The sequence below is a fragment of the Cyprinus carpio genome, chromosome B13 (genome assembly GCF_018340385.1).
Source record: "Cyprinus carpio isolate SPL01 chromosome B13, ASM1834038v1, whole genome shotgun sequence".
Lineage (NCBI taxonomy): Eukaryota > Metazoa > Chordata > Actinopteri > Cypriniformes > Cyprinidae > Cyprinus > Cyprinus carpio.
This window is the reverse complement of record NC_056609.1, coordinates 8,006,473-8,018,457: the sequence shown is the minus strand read 5'-3', so window position 1 is coordinate 8,018,457 and position 11,985 is coordinate 8,006,473. Positions and strand designations below refer to the sequence as shown.

The following is an 11,985-nucleotide window of genomic DNA, read 5'->3' as shown; positions in this document are numbered from 1 at the left end:
CTTTGTTGTGTTTTGCACAAAATGTACTGATGAATGAGCGGATTACCCATCAGTGTTTTTATGCTGTAAAGTAACTGTTCTGTGTGTTCCAGAACAGGTAGGCTTAGTGGCCTCATGCAAGCTAATGTGTGACCCATTTTGCTGGCTACAGTTCTTCTTAACTGTGCTCCAGTTCTCTCCAAATCTCTTGTTCATCCAGGAACACTGCAATAAAGAGGATTAGATCTGTCCAGCTCACTGACTACTTGGAGCTGCGGAGTCTTAGACCAGGTTTTGACTAAGTCAGTTCCTCAAAAGTAATTGTGTTCGAACTGAAACTATAAATTGTGAACTATTGAATTATTATTTATTTGGTGGTATAATTGTTTATTCTGGTTATTACAATTGTCTCTGCATACGTTTTACCAACACACAATGATCTATTTGAGTGAGAAAAGGACTCGTTCACATCAGGAACGATCGCTATATTATTCTGGTTTGCCAGACCTGATTTAAAAAACTAGGCCAAATACAAAACTCAAAATATGCCACTTTCATAACTTAAATTCATTTTACAGTAACTGTTATGGATAAACACAATTTAACTTAAAAACCAATAGACTAGTAATAATCTTACATCCAGTACCCCTTCCTCACAAAACGTAACATCTTGGTAAACTGGTTAACGTTGCAATACAAGCATTTCAGTCAAATATTATAATGCATGCTGTAGGCTATGCCAAACCTGTGGCAACAGTTTAAATATTGCCAATTACGTGGAAAAAACCCCATTGGACTTGGATACTATTCGATTCGCTTCCACACTTTCAGTTGTATAACGTTTGTCAGATTTTGCATGACCGTCAGTGTAGTAGCCTACGGTTAATCAGCCTGGGGGGAAATCGTTCTAATATCTTTCCTCTGTGTTGTTATCATTAGTTGTGTTGTGAACTTCCCTATTCTCATACAATTAGAACATTAAGTTTACATCTTTAATCTCGTTTAAATCATGTTTAAATAAATTAGGCCTAAGTAATGCTCACAATTCAAAATCTACCGATGACAATGACGCCGCTGCTCCTGTATTGGACCCGTTTGCCACATTATGTGTTTTGACTTCCTTGGTTGAATAGCGAGATGCAGCTGACAAATGTAATTTCATGCAGATTATAACTTTAGATTCTGAAGCTGAAGGTTTAAATTTACCTAAAACTGATATGGTTCCTTTGCTACCCGTCAAACATTGTCGTTTAGTTCAGAAAACTGATGGTTGCATTTGTGTCAAAAACCTTTTGGCTCTCCTTTGGTGTTAATCTTGGGAAGTTCAAGAAAGAACAACTTCCTGTACAAGAGACTGGGGTTACATGTATGCTCCAGAAGTGCTTGTTTTCTGCTCCTGTGTGAGACGCACCTGTCCCAGAGCTTCACCTGGGGACACAACCTGCTCAACAAACACTACCAACACCCCAAATCAAAAAAGTCACCATTTATGGACTTCAGGGCTGGAGAAAATACCAGATGACACATGTACTGTTAGCACTCACTACCTGTAGGCCAACCCAAAGTAAGACGTTTTCACCCTATTTAATTTTCATTTGACTTAACTTTAATATTAAGTTAGTATTAAGTGCTAAGTAGTGTTGTATTAATTAATATCAAATTAAGTCAATTTCTCCTGGATTGATGGATTGATTTTACTGTATTGAGTATTTGTGTGGAATTATGATGAAAACAAAGTCTCAATGCAATAAGTAAATAGTCCTTAAAAGAAAAGAAAATTAGGCATCTTGATTGGGTTTTTAATTATGTTGAATTCTAGACAGGTTTCGTGAAATTTACCCATGCACATGGAGTGCAGCCATCTCCATTCATTTTCTCCAAACGGGAAAATAATGTTTTAAGAATTTTAATGAGAGGAATATTAGTTTACCCAAAAATGAAAATGTTGTCATCATTTACTCACCCTCCTCTTGTTCCAAACCAGTATAAAGTTTCTTTCTTTTATTATTCTTATATTATATTTCTACACAAAAGAAGATATTTTGAACAATTCTGAAGAACCAAACAGTTGTTGGTCCCCACTGACTTCCATAGTAGGGAAATAAATACTTTGGAGGTCAGTGGGAAACTGTTTGATTGCCAGCATTCTTTAAAATAACTTTTATGTTCAACATAAGAAAGAAACTCATACAGGTTTGGAACAACATGAGGGTAAGTAAATGACTACAAAATTTCCATTTTGGGGTGAACTATCCCTTTAAAGATGCTGACATATGCATTTGTTGAAGACATCTGTCACTTTTTAAGAGTTGTTTAACGGTGGAATTGGTTATGTTAAATAATACAATATATAAATGTTGCTTTACAGAAATTTCCACCAATCTGAGTGTCATGGTAAAAAAAAAATTGTGCCAAAAGAGCTCTGCAGGGAACGCCCTTTCCCATGAAGAACTGCGAATGATGTAATCGTGTCAGTCTCCCTACGCTCTCAAAATATAGAAATGTGAAGAGGTCATTGAAAAGCAGTGACTGTAGTGTATCATTCTGCACTTCATCAAACAGAATGTTTCCAAATAATACATTTTCCCTTATACATATTTATACTTATTAACTGAAATATTAATGTTGAAAAACATTTGTGTTAATGTTTTTTTTTTTTTTTTATCCAAAGGTGTTCTAAGGATGGATATTCAGCTGTTCTGAGCAGGACAAAAGCCTCATTTAGAGAAATCCATTTCCTTCTCTTCATCCAATCAGGTAAAGCTGTGTCCCGCTGGGCCTCTGCTGTCCAAACATCTTTCACCTGTGACCAGCTCTACAGCCACTTATTACCTTACCCCACATCCACCCCTCATATTTAAATCTTTTAAATAGTCTTTTAAGTCTTTTAAACACCAAAGTAAATGCCAGTAAAACAGAAACCAAGAGTCTGTTCAGGGCAAGGTATGTGTTAGGAACCGTGAGTACATATTTATATATATACATATAGAGAGAGAGAAATAACTAACACTGAATCTAATTAAACATCTTTATCTCACAAATGGAGTTTCCTACATGATCCACTCAATCCACAAAAACTGACATTACTGCAAAGTTAAGGTCAAACATACAGAAAGAGTTGCCTGTGAAAATTAAAAATTCACACAAATGATATGAAAAAAAAGAAGAAAGAAAGAATACAACTGATTGGGTTGTCTGACTTAGATTAACAAATCACACACAACTGACTAAAATCTTTTACAAGTTAATTGTCCCACAACTGTATGCCCAACAGAGCACAGAAGTTGAAGCACAAAGCCTGTTTATGAGGCAGATATTTAACCCGAGAACTACACACATTAATGGTGAACATGTTGAATACAATATTCTGTTGTTACAGAGTTCTGCTCTCCAGTAGATTACCATCAACATGCTTTTGAAAATCGTCAGACAACCTAAGGCCTGTTAAAGGCAGTGTTGTGTTAAAAGCAAGATGTGCCACTGTTTCCATCCCTTTAAGGTCTGGGAGGTGACTGAACGTTTACAAAAACACATTTTCCTCAGCTGCCGGTTAAAAAGCTGCCGTGTGACCCCTTCAAGAAAAGTGATTTCTTACTGAAAAGTGATTTAATAGCGCCTGATGGCTTTATGGTGAAATGCGTTATTGCATGTGTGAGGCTGTCGGGTTAAACATCCGCTTAACCAATAACCTGGAAATATAAGGATCTAACTTTATACTGCTACAGATGGACGTGGAGGCTTATTTGGTCGGAATATCAGATATGGTTAGATTATAATATCAGAACATTTACAGATATATTTCATTCTTAAAATATTAAAAAATAAACTTAAATTTTATTTGTATTTACATTGTAGTGTGTACATTCACATCAATTGGAATCTCGTTCAAATGTAGGTGTACTGATCCCATATGTATGCATATACACCTATATTATTAAGAGAGAACATTTTAATCAACCTTTCATGCATTCCTTCTTCCAAAGGTGGGAGTGGCCACAGATATGATGGGGAGGGAGGGGCCATGACTCTCAGCTTTATGTGGGAGCCGCTTCTGCATCTCCCTCCTGTACCTGGTTGCCTTTAAACAGCGACGTGATCTTCGTCATGATGTCAGAAAGTGTCTCCTTCACACTCTTTTCCAGCAGCCATCCTTCACTTTCGCTTTCAGGATTCTCTGGGTCTGCCAGGGTTTCCAGTGAGGTGCTCAGGTACTGCAAGCCAACAGTCACGACAGCCTGTAGCAAAAAAATCAGATGAACTTAATTTCACAGTTGAACTAAACATGCTTCACAAATATATGTTTCCGTTTGGAAGTGATTACATCTTTGGAATATATATGCCCACATGAGGGTTTTCTTTGGTTAATGAATGTTTGGAAATTCCACACATGCTTAATACAGCATCATTGTTGTGTGCTTCTGATGTTTTGACCCACATGAGTTCCAGGAAATATCCAGTTTGGCAACAAGATCTTAGGACTTAGGCCTTCGGTTCAAGCTAAGGTTAACCCTCTTGAACTACTTTTTTTGCACATTAGGTGTTGTGTCCCATTATGCGATCAATAACTGTTTGCTGTGCCCATCTACTAAACTGTGTATGCATGAATATATAGTTTCAGTATATTTGGAGGTAGTAGTAATGTAGACAAGTTCTGTAAAAGGAAAATGTGAATATGCCAAGTGCATGTTATTTGTCAACTTCACACTTGCTTGTCACCTATATCTCATCATGCCATCAACGCAAAGTGTTAATCAAATCAATTAAGCAGATAATTAATCTGATTCTTTCAGACCTATTTATATTACTCTTTACGAACCAACTGACCTTATAATCTAGTGGCTCACTTTATAATCTAGCAGCACACTCATTACCCACCAAGAGTATAATCTAATGACAAAGTCAAATGCCATGAGGTACTGTGGCTGTGTTCAACTTTGGATTCCATTCCCTCTCCCGCACCCACCTTCATAATAATGAACAGCAGCACAAAAGCACCAATACTGTTCATCATGCCCCCATAGTAGGACACCAGGGCCTCACGGCAGCCTCTGGTCCAGATATTTAGGTCCTCAGTGTGGTGGTCGTAGCTGTAGTGAGCGGAGTTGTTGGTCAGGTGATGTTGGATACAAGGACGAGGAGAGCCAGGGTTGCAACAGCTGAAGGGAACGCTTTCCATCAAGTATTTGCCTTCCACGTTGCTCTGGACACGGCTAAGAAATTGCAAAGATTGAACTGTCAGGCAGATATTTTAATTATATTGACTGGGACATATTCTTAGTTGTGGCAATTAAGATATCAGAAGTGGCAGGCTTAGAAACATAACTCAACAAATTTGTATATACATATTAACTTCAGGACTCCATTTTGATAATAAGAACAACACCTCTTTTTAATTAGATAGGAGGTAAACATTGAGGCCAACTCTATGGGAGGTAATAGATGCACAATGCTATGACTGGTGCAGAAGGTAAGGTTTAAAGGACTTGGGAATAGGATCCTGACAGGTTATCTAATCCATGGACCCATGTGCCCCCTTTAACCCATTCCCTCTTTATAAAACCCACCAGCCAGTAATCTACTTAGGAATCTCTCAAAACAAAGTCTGAAATTTGATTCCACTTGCATTCAACATAACAGTTTTCAGGGGGTCTGCTTTAAGGCATTGAAAACATTGTTTCATTAGAACATTTGTGTTATTTTTTTTTTTCTTGGTTATCATAAATTATTGCATAATAAAGTGTCTTTTGGGCTACACTTCCTGAATAGCAGAGTAAAATATGCATCAACTGATCTCTAGTCGTTTAGGTGCCTTACTTTCTTAATTAAGCTTAAACTTCCTTAAACCCCATTGAATATCAGGCTTCATTACTTCGCCCTAATGATGTTTGATGACTGATAACTTTAGAATTTGACTACATGTATGGTAACAGTTAATATTTTACACATTTTGCTGTAATGAATCGCTGAAATTCATGTCACAAGCCAACAGATGAAAGAGAAAATGTATTTAAATTAGCCAGAATCTCTTCCACTTAGATCCCACTTCTTATACACATTTCCACTTGTACTCAGTACTAAAGTCAGTACTCACGCTTTAACCTCATCATTGCTAAAGTCCAGGTAGCGGTTGCTAATCCACTGGATCTCAAACCAGTCCTTGTAGTTGTTGTTGCCACAGCAGCGGAACTCAATCTGGGTCATATCTAGGGTTCTCTTCATGAAGCATCGTCCTGGCGTGTCTGTATCTTTGTAGTACTTCATTCCATTCTTCAGGCCTTCAGTCAGGGTGAAATGAAGAGAGATCTGCATCAAGAAACACAGCAGAGCTGTGACAAAAAGGGCGATGCAGAAAACCACACATCCACTCATGTAGGTCTTCAACATTGGTTTCCACTTGGTGAACTTGATTGTGTCAAGGGCGTCATGGCACACTTTGCCCCCAAAAGCGTTGATAACACAGGCCACAAGTCCCACAAGAATGAGCAGGTTGGGCACAAAATGGCTCTCGTTGTTATCCATCATTTCGCTTCTTTTGCGCAGCTCGATCTTGAAGAAAATCCCCATGCTGAAGATGAGGATCCCAGCCATGACACAGAGCCAGTACAGGAGCCACAGTCCTTGGGCCAGCTTGACCCGCTTGGCCAAATCAAATTTTATAGGCATCAAAGCCATTTTTTGTTCTCTGTGATTAATGAGTCAAAACAATATATTCAGAGTTATTCTTCTTTAGTATGATTACCTTTGTTTCAGAGGTACGATTCAAGTTGTCCTATGATTCAGCTTGTCTTTCCCTTGTTGAAATTCTTGAAGACCTTGAACAGAAACGTCGTAGTCCAGAAGCTTAGTTTAATAATCCGTCATCAAGCGTGGAACGTGCAGTAGCAAGAATTCCCCTTTCCATATCCATTCTGACCACCCACAATTCAAGAAAGTCCATGCTGTTGGCAGTTTCCTCTGAGATTTCACATAAATCCACCCGAATGGACCTGCTGGGGAGCTACGTGACTTTTCCTGATGGTTCCCTTCCCTGCAAAAGGGGGTGGCCAGCTAAGGAGCTGTGTGATTGTAGAATCAAGTTCCTCTACGTCATCCTAAAACCCACTAATCAGTGCTGATCCCATTTGCAGATGAGCTGAGGACTCTAATCCTTTATATTACTTTGTAATTGGTTAGTCACTTTAGCATCAGTTTCCTCTTTTACTTGCTGGTATTGCCTGGCTCTGGGGTATCTCTGGGTAGTCTTCAGACCGAACCATTGTCGTCTTATTTCACAAGAATTTACATCATGGGTTGGTGGTCTGCGTATATTATATTAGTTTGCTCATTTCACAAATAATACATTTAGACATGTCTACACTTCTTATACATATTTCCTCTTGTACTCAGTACTAAAGTAAGTACTCACGCTTTAACCTCATCATTGCTAAAGTCCCATTGCACATGTCTACACTAGGTAATTTCTTCCACTATTTTAGAAGAACTTTTAAAACTTAATAATAATCATACATTTAATCATCAAATGCATATTTTATTTTTTAAATCCACTTTGCTGAAATACTAAAGGGGGCACATTTAATGGGCATGTAAGCTAACCAAATCTATTGCAAGGGTAGTAGAGATCAGGGTAGAAGATTGTATCAAAGAATTTACCTGGCCCTCAAGACAGGCCAGGTAAACCTGACTGATGCATTTATCCGAATGTTTATCCTAACTCCACACAAAGTTGTATAGGTCTCCTAAGATTTTTAGCACCCAGAATTGTAATTGAACAATCCTTATCCTTGGTCAAGCCTCTCGTAGAAACTTTAAAGCTATGGACACAAGCATTCCTTCTACCTTTAGAGGTGATTTTTACATGATGAACGATGATCAAGCCACATTATTGATGTCAGTAGTTTGCTGATTTTTATTCCTCACCAATTCATGGGAAGACAGAAGCTTCCGGTTGTAAAACCCATCCAGACAGATTTTGCCCCCAAGTCAATCTGATGTACTTCATCAAAGAGCAATCGGCTCATTTGACAGTTGCCGTGAAGAGGAAATCAATGTTCTGTGCTTGTAACTAACCCTATTTGAAGCAATCACAAGCTCTTATAATTAGTAGTGAACTTTAAGTTCTTTGCCACTTTGCGTAAGCCTAATCAAATACCTAAACATTCTGGCTCAGTGGCAGTAACTGACGATTAAGACTTTTGGTGGATTGACCCCAAGTCTCTTGTAGGGTCTCTTGTAAGAGCAGTTGACCTGACTTTAGGCTAAGAGCTAATTTGTTGAGTTGCAGAGTTGCCTTGCAGCTGTGTCTATAAGAGAACCTAAAGGATGGGCATCACCACTGTAATTAGCGTGCATTGGTCACATGTGACAAGATTAGAAGTACAGATAGTATTTGAGTGACTTACTGTCCAATCCATTTAGAGGGACACGTAGGCACTGGATGAATAGCACGCAATGTTTCTACCTCAGCAACTGAAATGTAGGCGTAGCTTGTTACATTGAGGCTAAAGTGTGCATGTGTATTCCTGTCTGTAGGTGAGCCGGGGAGACTCTTTTGGTTGGCTGTTGTTAATCTGAGGCATTCTGAACTCAACATATATGCCAACGAACAGCATAAAATGTTTTCCTTTATGTGATAACCTCTTGTATAGTGGGCAAATTCCAGTCGGAATTGAGCATCCTTATGCCCTACTCACTCTGAAAGGCAGAACCCATGAAGTGGGCACCTTGGAGGTAGCAGGACACTTGCGTGTCAGTGTAGCCATTTGGATCGCACTTGGCAAAGGCAGCAATGAAAGACAACATAATTAACTCATTATCTTCACCTGAAATGTTAGCATGACAATGCAGTGTGGCATCCATCACCACATGAGCTGTTCTAACAATGAGAGTTCCTTATTATTACTGTTAAAGGGATAATTATGCGTACAAATAGTGCCCCCTTCAAATGTGTAAAACACACTTTCTTTTAAATTGTACATTGCTGTAACTTCTTCTCAATTCCTTGCATAGTGCATAGTGAACTTTACTGACACCTTGTGGCAAGCTGTGAAATAGTTTCTCTCACAATAGATCACAGCAGTGTCTGCAACTACTTTTTCAGTGCAGCAGGTTCTAGTAACGTTTCTCCAGTCATTGTTTTCACAGAGATTATAACAAAACCGCATTTTGATTGAGCATTGTAATGATTGTAATTAGGCCATCAATTTTCCAAAATGTGTGTCATTAAATGCTTAGTTTCATGACAGTTATAAATAATGCTTTAATAACATCTCCGATTTCAGTAGCAAAAATGCTTGTAGAGTTGGTTAATTACTTACAGAATGGGAATCAGTTCAAACTGTCAAATTCTGTATACTGTTTCAAAACTCTGTTATACAATTTGTCATCATAAATTGAACACAGAAGTTTCTGCATGATGTTATTCATAAAAAAAATGTTTTAGAAATTATGAAACTTAAAATATGGAGAAATACCATTTTGGGCATTTGTATTGGTCTGATTGTTCAATTCCTTAGGCTACTCGATTAATACAAAATTTAATATTATTAAAAAAAAAAAAAAAAAAAAAAAAGTTTGTATCTGAGTAGTTTTGAGCTGTGCTACATGGCCTTTCCCTAAAGGGAAGAGCACATGCCTCTTCCTCGCAGGACACCGTTCTTTCTCGGATAAATAAACAGGGCCTTTCAGTTTGTCTGTGGATAATTAGCTGCAGAGTTCAGATTCACGCTCACTTCAAAGAGCAGCAGCTTCATTTTTTCCCGCTGTTGTGTTTCATTTAGATATATATTTTTTAACAAGGGCCACATGTTGCTCTGGCTTGCTGTCCAGAAGATAATTCTGAGAGCTAAGAACAGACTGCAGAATCTGTTTACTCATTATCTCACTGCATTGAAAGCCCTTTTTTATGTATGAAGGCAACACAGCTTGCTTTCATGAGCTTTTAAATATTTTTCTGCCAGCCCACACTGCCTATTATTCTTACACATACTAGATAGATAGATAGATAGATAGATAGATAGATAGATAGATAGATAGATAGATCGATCGATAGATAGATGTATAGATAAAATAGAGACATAAAAGTTCTGTATCAGTAACTTGATGACAGAGAGCGAAAAAGAGGGAGATAATGATGAACAGACAGAGTTAGCTGAAGAGAAGGATTGGTGACACATGCACATTGTGCCCTGGACCTGGAGGGGAGGGGTGGGGGGAGTGGGGACATTACAAGAATTTCATAAAAAGCACAAGGGCATTAATATGTCAGGGGTTCATTGGAAGCAGATGTGTGATTTATTTTTACAGGCTGGTAGTTTGGTTCGTTGCAACAGGCATTGAAGCTATTCTTGCAGCCCCTTTCCTCCCTCACCACCTCTTCCTCTGCTATAAACCCACAGCCTACCACTGTATCATGATTGTTTTTCTCTCATGCTGAAATCTGCTACTGTGTTTGCATGGCTATACTTACGTGTGAGAATGAGCTTTCCTGTTTTGTAAGGATTAAAAAAAAAAAAAAAAGAATATTTATGTAATATATTTAATACGCTCTAACCAAATGTGTTGTTACACAATAACTTTTATGATGTTTCACATTTTAGAATAATAGCAAATTCATTAAAACTATGAAAACAATTGATTATGGTAATAATTGACTATCTATAACTTTATTAACTTTATATTTGTTTATACAACTAAAATATCTTGAGAAAAAAGTATCTGCATTTTTTCTTTTATCTTTTTGTTTTGTTTTAGTGTATATAGTGTATAACATTTTTCATGTCCACTAGATGGCGACTGTGACATTGAATTTATGTGCATTTTGACATTTTAACCTTCCAGACTCTTTAAAGGTTATTTTTTTATGATCCTAAAAAGAAAAAAAACAACTTTTTACTACTACTTTAATGTTTACAATAGATTCTTTGATAGATATTACACTGAAAGAGAAATACATAAGGAGTTAAAAAGGCATCTGTGTTCTAGATTGACATCCAGCCCTCAGTCCTTCCCCCAGACTGGCTGACACATGTGAAAGACTGGAGCATTTAGAGTGACAGTCTGATGGGAGGAAACGGCCCATTATTTAATCAATAGAATTGCATCAATTTGGGGAAAATTTGTGTCCAGTGAAAACAAACGAACAGCCAGTCCAGCAAAGAGGTAGATTTTTCTTTTGCGTGACTCAGAGCGTACATGTGAGAAGGGCTTCTCAGGGTGTGTATCTGAGCATGTGAATATCTTTGCAGTGATGCCCATGTGTCCAAACATGGCTGCCGCTCGGGTACAAATTGAATCGTCACTCTGGCCTGTCAATCTGTTTCAAGGTCTGCCTGCTCATTCCTCTCGTGACCCCTGCTTGTAAATATCCACCGGGTCGACGAGTTGATGTCAGCGTGAGTGACATTAAGTTAACCCTAGAAGGTTAAGAGGTTGTGTGGGGGGATGGACATCACCAGTTGAGACTAAGAAAGTGACTTCTGTAGAAAACATCTCATAGGCAGAAAACTTCAAAACGTTTTTCTTTCTTTTTTCTTCTTTTTTTTGCTGTAGGATGGATATGTTAAAGTGGCCCAGTAGTGCACAACATAACAAAATCTCCACAACACATTGAAATTTACGGAAACAAGCCGCAACACAACAAAATCTCCACAACACAATGGAAACAAGTCACAAAACAATGAAATTAGCACAACAACAAAATTAGTCCTATTTGTTGTGTTGTGGTGATTTTGTTGTGTTGTGTACTATTGGGCCACCATAATATGTCCATGGTTTGGGTAACATTCGATACCTAGACCTTTATTTTTACATTTGCTTTTAAAGCAATTTTAAACAATTGTAGAACATTGAAAAAGAAAAAACTCTGAAATGCCATAAGTTGTAATGCACATAGATTTGAAAAATGCCTCTGAGAGCCAGTGAACAAAGATGAGCCAAGAATAAGTTGATTCAAGGAAAGGGAGAAGACATGTTATGGAGAACACCTCTCGCCTTGTTTCTGACAATGAA

General features: G+C 37.9%; 1 protein-coding gene across 1 annotated transcript; it reads right to left on the bottom strand.

Annotated features, from left to right (window-relative positions):
* Window positions 1-2,993: 2,993 nt before the first annotated feature.
* Window positions 2,994-7,043, bottom strand: LOC109101366 (peripherin-2-like). The gene is made up of 3 exons (XM_042736333.1): window positions 6,071-7,043; window positions 4,943-5,189; window positions 2,994-4,214 (listed from the first exon to the last, which is right to left on the bottom strand). The coding sequence occupies exons 1-3, from the start codon at window positions 6,649-6,651 to the stop codon at window positions 4,014-4,016; spliced, it is 1,029 nt and encodes a 342-aa protein (XP_042592267.1). The 5' UTR covers window positions 6,652-7,043; the 3' UTR covers window positions 2,994-4,013.
* Between the last annotated feature and the right edge of the window lie 4,942 nt (window positions 7,044-11,985).

Bases quoted from the DNA above. Each gene is read 5' to 3' on its own strand.
- LOC109101366 (XM_042736333.1), bottom strand. From the start codon at position 6,651: ATGGCTTTGATGCCTATAAAATTTGATTTGGCCAAGCGGGTCAAGCTG. The intron at 5,190-6,070 runs GTGAGTACTGAC...GCAATTTCTTAG, and splicing joins AGCAATGATGAGGTTAAAGC to CCGTGTCCAGAGCAACGTGG. The intron at 4,215-4,942 runs GTGGGTGCGGGA...TTTTTGCTACAG, and splicing joins TGCTGTTCATTATTATGAAG to GCTGTCGTGACTGTTGGCTT.